At 34.4% G+C, this 7540-nt stretch overlaps 1 protein-coding gene across 3 annotated transcripts; it reads left to right on the top strand.

Moving 5' to 3' along the window:
• LOC137820382 (uncharacterized) lies at positions 1-6680 on the top strand. Of its 3 annotated transcripts, XM_068624449.1 has the most exons (11): positions 1-165; positions 1056-1228; positions 1853-1945; positions 2332-2433; positions 3047-3306; positions 3493-3624; positions 3856-3978; positions 4153-4281; positions 5686-5903; positions 6008-6161; positions 6260-6680. In XM_068624449.1, the coding sequence occupies exons 2-11, from the start codon at positions 1141-1143 to the stop codon at positions 6476-6478; spliced, it is 1518 nt and encodes a 505-aa protein (XP_068480550.1). In that variant the 5' UTR covers positions 1-165; positions 1056-1140; the 3' UTR covers positions 6479-6680. The 3 variants fall into 3 exon arrangements, 2 of the variants coding, with proteins under 2 accessions (XP_068480550.1, XP_068480549.1); XR_016515445.1 differs by lacking the exon at positions 1-165 and having other exon boundaries at positions 228-1228; positions 5686-5920; XM_068624448.1 differs by lacking the exon at positions 1-165 and having other exon boundaries at positions 228-1228.
• The last annotated feature ends 860 nt before the right edge of the window (positions 6681-7540 follow it).

Here is a 7540-nt window from a genome sequence, read left to right as displayed (position 1 = left end):
AATGTATTTGTGAATAATATTTTGAGGGCATTGAATTTGAAAAGAAGGTTTCGCCGGCGTGTTGGTGACATAGATACACAGCACAACACAACACGGACCACACAGCACTCTCTTGTGTTGTGATCAGCAAAGACCATGAACCCCACCCAACGAACCAGAACCCAGGTGAGCTTTGTCTCTTCCTTCTTTCTCACATCTATCTTTAACTCACATTTCCTAAACCTTGCGCTCACTTCAAGAAATGGGAATCCTCCAAACTTTTTCAAAACAAAACCCTTTTTCTCTCTTCTCTCTCCTCTCTCATTTCAATTTGGGTTGAGTTAAGTTGAAACTTGAGAGGTGTGTGAGTGTGATTCCTGTTACTGCTTTGACCCGCTTTTTCTTCCATCTCTCTCTCTCTCTCTCATCCCACTACTTCCTTCAGACATCACATGCATTTGCAATTTACAAAAGCAGGGTTTTTTCCTTTTTAAAAAAGCACTATAACAAGTAGGAACTATAATGGTCTGAGGGGCACTATTTCCTGCGCCTACTCACGCAGATAAAGAAGATTCATAATTCTGACTGTGACTCATCGTCAGAGATAACAGAGCACCACATTCAAAAAAATTCCCTTTTCTTATTGTCCTCCCTCTGCTCTGCACACACACTGCAAAACAAAAACATACACATCTTCAAAAATCTATCCTCTGTCTCCAACTCCACAACAACAGCAATCCCTTTACTCAAGATTCCGTTTTTTTTTTCATCTCACAGCCTTTTTCAACTTGTCCAAAATTTCAATTTTGGAATTGTTTCTTCCCTTCACGTGATCTGGGTTTGATCCATTTAAAGTTCAACTCTTCCCAGACCCGACTCTTTTTCCCCCCCTTTAATAATTCATCCATTCGTTGTTTCTATTGAATTATCGGAAACCCGTTTCATGAATTTTGAGCCAGATATATGCCTTGTGGGTTTGCAATTTTCAATTACTGAATGATGGATAGATAGTTTCTTTTGTTTTTAAAATTTGTGTGTGATAAAAATCTTGTGGCTGTTATGGGTGGTGATGGTAGAGTTGAAGTTGTGAGTGGCAAGGGGTGTTCGAGGCTGTTTTCATCTTCAGTTCCTTCATTCAGAGGTTTGCAATCATTGGAGCCAATGTCTCCTGTTTCGTCCTCTGTGCAAGTGCCATCATCAACTGCTCCTTTTGCTGGTCTCGTCATATGCGTCACTGGTTTATCTAAAGGTGTGAATTCATTCATGTATCATTCTGTTTTTCACTTTTGATTGGTTGGATATAGTTTCATTGTCCTGGCTTGACACTCTCCACTACTCTTTCTTTTCCTTGTTCCTCTAAGCTTTCTGTTTCTATCAACAAATTACTTCAAACCACTGGATTGATTCAGCATAAATGTTTAAATAACATTTTATTTTCGAAAGAATGAACCTTATTCTCTCTCTCCATCGAGACGGTATGGACGGGTGAATGATGGTTGCCCTTTTTGTCGATATAAGATGTCAAATGAAACATATTTGGACTTCTGTAATCTACATTCCTGTTTTATCTTTTACAGTGAGCAATCTAACAAAGGGTTGAGAAACAAAAGGGGGTCTCTTTTGTACTCTCTATCTGGTTTATAGTAATTAGTGCATGTTTTCATGAAATCTATCTTCGCCTGTTCTCTTCTGTTTTGTCTTGTCTTCTTGGCATAAAACTTTTCATGTAATTGGCTGAAAAGGTGTAGTTTTAGTTATCAGTGAAACTGATAGTAAATGTGTTGTGACGTCTTTGTTTCTCTTCTCTCTCTTTCCGTGACAAGTTAAAGAGATATGCAGTTGTGTTGTTTTCTTTTGGTTGGTGGTTTTGCAGAAGCTAGGAATCAGGTCATGGAGGCTACAGAGAGATTAGGTGGCCAGTATAGCCCCAATTTGCATCCTCAATGTACCCATTTGGTGGTTCAGATATCCTTTTCTGCCATAAATTATACGAAATTTCCTACATTGTAATAGCAATAGCATGATACTGTAGTACGAATATGCAATGCCCATTTACTGTCATACATTGATTATAAACCCTATGGGAAAAAATTCTGTTCACATTCAGAAAATATTTTCTTTACTTTCTTGGTTGAGTCAGAACAAAGTGTCGTACCTTATCAATTCCTCTTTATTTAAATTTATTTGTACTGAGTTCGGAAAGATGTTATGTAATTTATTTATGTTTAGTGGATCTACCATAGCATGATCATAATGATTGCTTGTGGCCCTTTATCATAGCATTGGAATTCATCCAATACATTTTATGATGATTGGTTCAATGCTATAATGAAATCTTTAACGTGTAGTACAGTTTTGGTGGACGTAAGTTTGAGCATGCACTGAAGCATGGAGCAAAAAATGGGCTTTTTATTGTCACACTGGGTTGGTTTGTGGATGGCGTCAGGAAAAATGGTAATTGATTTTAACTGTTTTCATTGACATGTTTTGTATTTTGGTTGGCTTTCTTGGTGATTATGATTCATCCCTCATGCTGTAGAGTCACACAATACAGGAATCTGACAACTTTCATATTTTGCATCTTTAGACCTCATGTTGAATTGTAGACTCATGCTGTAGAGTCTAATTGTATTTAACAAACTACACATTCTTCTTGTGATTAGAAGAGTCAGCAGCGCAGTTTTTGGTGATTATCTGGCTACACACTTCTTCTCATTCAGAGAATGAGTGGTTGGTTAAGCTTAAACTGATACATATTCCTTTTTATTTCATTTATTATTTTTTATTTCAAAGAGTGCATTGGATTTGTAGTAGCAATAGCATCTTGCTGCACTTGATCAAAATATCATACATAATCCAGTAAGGAATCTGTGGTCTCTAAGGTCATAGAGATTTTCACTTTTTCTGACTAATTTTATTTTCATCTTCTTTAGCTCTCTATCTGAATTGATTTTAATAATTAAGTAGCATAGTTGTAATGTTGTAACTCGAATGATGTATGACTTTAAGTTATTCATGTTTATATTTGTAGTTGTTATAACTAAATACATTATTGTATCTGCTGCAGTGAGGTTGAGCGAATCACATTATAGAGTGAAGAGTTACGGGGATAACAACATGCGCATGGAAGATTTTAGACTGCTTTCTGAGTATACAAATGCCGATAATCATTGTCTTCCAGCAAGAATCCAACAAGCCAAGAAAGCTAATAGTGTCGAGGAACTTCAAAGATTCTCTGTGAGAGAGTCTATCAGAATTTCGGACTCAACTTTGTCTGGCTGCTCCATCTATGTTGATCCAAGTATTTCATCCGAGTTGCGGAACAAGGTAAAATTGTGTTTCTGAGAACAAATACCTAGATATTTTGTGATCATATTAGCTTTATTGGAAGTGTTTCACATGATATGGAGTCTGTTGAACAATGGTCAGTGTCAGTTCCTTGTTTTGGTTAAGCTAGCATATGATTCCAGTGCTCTTTTCCTGGACACTTATATGCTTTGCATTGTTTGATAGGTTACTGAGACTGCTTCAAGAGAAGGTGCTAGTTTGGTGGAACAGTGGTTTGTTGGCTGCAATGTTAGTCATGTAGTAACTGAAGGGACATCAATCCAAAGATACCTTGGATACTCTAGTAATCTCATTACAGTAAGTCCTCCTACATTGTATTCTAATATTTATCTAATCACATGAAAGACCTTTTGAAGGGATAGAACTTTCTTAAGCTCAAACTGTTTGCTTGTCCTTCTATTTTACTTTGTCATTCTAGCTGTACAACTCCTGAAAAACATTAATACGCTATTTAATTGTTATAGACTACGTAGGCTTCTGCAGTAATATTTATATCACAACGAAGTTCTTTGTTATGATATGTCTCAGCCTCTGTGGATAATCAAAACAGCTAAGGAGAAATATGTGCGAAGGCTTGTGCACATGTCTGTTGATTTGGCAAAGCAAGTTGGTCTTATGCTTGAAGACGTTCATAATGGCATTTCAGGAAAGGTAATTTCTTAATATATTCCTTTACAGTTTTGAAATTCATTTTTTCTTATTTCTATGGTGCTTTCAAGTTTAGTAAAACATTTTCAGTCTAGTTTTTTAAACATTGCTATTAGGTGTTAGAACCCTTGGTTCTCTCCCTTGTGAAACTATAATATGAATTTTATTGAAATGCAGGAAGTAATAAAGCAAAGAGTCTCTAACTATCCTCTGGATAGTGAAAGTGAAGTTGGCTATGAAGAAAGACAACAAATTGTGAACTCCGCAAAAATTGGAGTCAGAAGTCGCCGTGGTCGTCGAATGCAGGTGATCCTTTGATTCACTTTTGTTTATTCTGTGAGCTTTCTCTCTATACACCTGCCTGTTTGGCTCCCTAATAATTAATAAAAAGTCTTGTTCTATTATTTTTCCTGTTCCCAATTTAGTTGTATGTTTTAGATGTTAAATTCACCTAAGTTTGTAGCTTTTTGTCTATTACTAATCATGTGATCCAAGGTAATAATTTGGCACATGTTAATTTAGAGAAGTCTTCTTAACACTAGAGATTTGAGTTCTGTCATTTGAAACTTGGGCACCACATTTTGGAAGGTTCAATCGCAAGCAGTATTATCCACTCTCTTTAATTTCTCATGCTTTTCAGAAAGAGCAAATTAGATCGACACACCAAAGGTTGTACAAAAATATTTGGACCGAACCAAAGTGATACAAAATTGAGTTGCATAAAAGAAAATTGAATTCCACAAAAAAACTGAATTGTTTTGAAAAAAAACTTGAACTGAAATGTTAAATTAGTTTAGTTTTAAAAAACTGAATTCTTTATAAATAAAACTGTGTGAACTAAATTAGACTATAACTTATATGATTGGAAAATATAACTTTCAAATAATTCAAGTAGTTTAAGCAATTTAAAACCCAGTTTAGAGTAGATTAATTTGGTTGAGTTCACTCTACTATGATGTAATTCAGTTCAATTAATTTAAAACTGTTATATTATTTAGTTCAGTTTTGTAGAACTACTTTTAGAGTTCAGTTCAATTTTGCAATAATTTAGCTCAATGCATGCATTTTATCCACTCCTAAAGAAACCTATGGGTTTGTTAAATTTCACATGATATCGTTGTGTTTTTAATGTCTACACCCACTTAATTATTTGAAACACATTACACCGGGTACTCCTCCCAAAAAAGCACATTACATGGTGTATCCTATAAGGAGAGTTACTGTGTATGTTACAAAGGAAAGGATATTGTTTGAGTTGTCAAGAAATTACAAGGGATATCAGTGTATTTTGCTCTTTCAAATAAGTATAAGAAAAAGCATATTGCAACGTTTTGCATCAACATGTTGAGCTTGGAAATTTTTTATCCATAAAGCGTTTAAAACTTGAAAGTATGAAAGGACACAATCTGATGGAATACCCATTTGCTGACATTTCATGATTTCGGTATAGAGGGTCAAGTGATCAGTCAACAAATGTGGAAAAGAGAGCGTCATTTTGTTCTACTGCTTCATTTAATTGATTCTATAGATTTATCGCATACTTCTATAAAATTTAACTGCATAAAGCATTACTATGAAGTTTTGAAATCCCTACTAAATTGGCATCCCAAAGCTTCAAAATCATGTGCTTCTAGAGGATGTACTAGAAAGAAAAAGAAAAGATACATCCTATGGATCTATCATTTATTTGATTTGAACATTATTTTGCAGACTTGTCAGACTCCAATACGTCCTATAACACCCAACAACCTTCTAGACTGTATCTGCTGGTCTATATCTGACTCAACCTCAACTGCTTCCATCTACACAGACTCTTTTAGTGTTGAAGATCCTAGTGAAAATCATGCTTCAATATATTTTGATGCAAAAGGGGATGGCAAGGATTCAGAAGCTTCATTTTCAAACTCCACTCGTCCTCTGACAGAAAGGTTGTTATTAACTCCCTGTGAGTAGTGTTACACCTTTTCGTTGGGTAGCAAGATATAACAACATTATTGCTAGTCTTTCAATCTTTTCTTAACATCTATTACAGTGAGAAATCTGAGTTGATATTCAAAAACCATTTCCTCACCATACTCTTCCCAATTGACCGATTTTCCGAGATGGGTCCTTCATCGAGAACGTTTTTCAGCCATAATGGTTTTACGTGTCTTCAGGTGTTGGATCATATACATGCATTTTATCAGGTACAAAATTTATTCTTTTGGAATGCATGCATTATTATCAGCTCTCTCTAACAATATGGTTTCTGCTTCTATTCTATGTATACTTTATGCTATGATAGGAGAACATGTCCAGGCAGGAAATTGAAGTCGCAATTCATAGTGATTCAAGACATGCTGATAGGCTTCGATCAGTGTACTCAAGTAAGGAAAGAACAGCACATGGGCATGTAATGTTCAAAAGGGTTGAATTCTTGGGCAGTCGTACAAGTTTTGAAATGTTGAAGCGTGTAAGTGGAGAAAACAACTCTAACGTTTATGAGCTATTAATTAGGGCCTAAGGTGATTTCATTTTACAAGATTGAATGGCCAAAAATGGGGAAATTTTAGCTTGTGGATATAACAATGAGAGATTGGGAAAATATAGTTGGTTGTTGATGCTAATGTTTTCATTAACAGCAGACTTGGATTAAATATTTGGATCATAAGATCCATGTAATGAATGTTCTCAATGATATTTTTTATGTAAAGAATTTTCTGCTATGCGCATTGAATTATAATTTTTTTCTGCTAGTAATAATTTTAAGATAGGTTAAATTACAATGTTTTGCTTGAATCTGTCTTTTTTATTTACTGTAAACATACAAATTTTCTTTTTTTACTGCATAAGAAATGAACGCATTGATATGCAAGATGAGAGCTGTTGAATTGTTATAAAGGGAAAGTTACATTCACCATGTTTAAAAAATTCATTTATCTGCTGGAGACATTTCAGGAATAAATTCTTTGGAAACTTCTACTATAAATGGAAAATATAAAATCATAATCAATCAAATATTACAAATCATCTTGATGTTATTCCTCACACAAGTTAACTTTCATTAAAGACTATGACTCTTTTTTTTATATCAACATTTAATACAGTAAAACAAACTAAAAAAAAAAACTCATCATAATAGGAAAATAAGAAAAAAGGCTATTAGAACTATCTTTTACATATATTATCTGAAAAATCAAACCAATTCATTGGCAAGAAGAGTTAATGGAAAAAATATTTATGTTAGATACAAAATAGGTACACACAACAGTTGATTTTGCATATTCATATTCATAATTGTTCCTGCACCTTCCCATTGTATCTCTAACAATGCATGGATTTTTAGCATTGTCCATACCTAAGAAGAAAGTATGGAGATGCAAGAAAAAAACCAATCCAATCCACTGAAGATATCACAAACTGGCGTAGGAAACTTTTTTTGAATATTAATTGTGGTGAAAGGTATGTTAGATAAACGTTTTGTTCAGAGAGAGCTATTAAAAAGGCAGAGAAAACTCATGTTTTCTGAATTATATGAAAATAGTTAATATTGAATCCATAAACATATCATACAGACGGTAAAAAC

This window comes from Phaseolus vulgaris, chromosome 9 (assembly GCF_051622355.1).
Source record: "Phaseolus vulgaris cultivar YP4 chromosome 9, ASM5162235v1, whole genome shotgun sequence".
NCBI classification, from domain to species: Eukaryota; Viridiplantae; Streptophyta; class Magnoliopsida; order Fabales; family Fabaceae; genus Phaseolus; species Phaseolus vulgaris.
This window is presented reverse-complemented; position numbering and strand designations above follow the sequence as displayed.

Excerpts from the sequence above, each read along its gene's own strand:
- LOC137820382 (XM_068624448.1), top strand. The coding sequence starts at position 1,039 with ATGGGTGGTGATGGTAGAGTTGAAGTTGTGAGTGGCAAGGGGTGTTCG. Across the intron at positions 1,229-1,852 it reads CGTCACTGGTTTATCTAAAG|AAGCTAGGAATCAGGTCATG; the intron begins GTGTGAATTCAT and ends GTGGTTTTGCAG. Across the intron at positions 6,162-6,259 it reads ATATACATGCATTTTATCAG|GAGAACATGTCCAGGCAGGA; the intron begins GTACAAAATTTA and ends ATGCTATGATAG.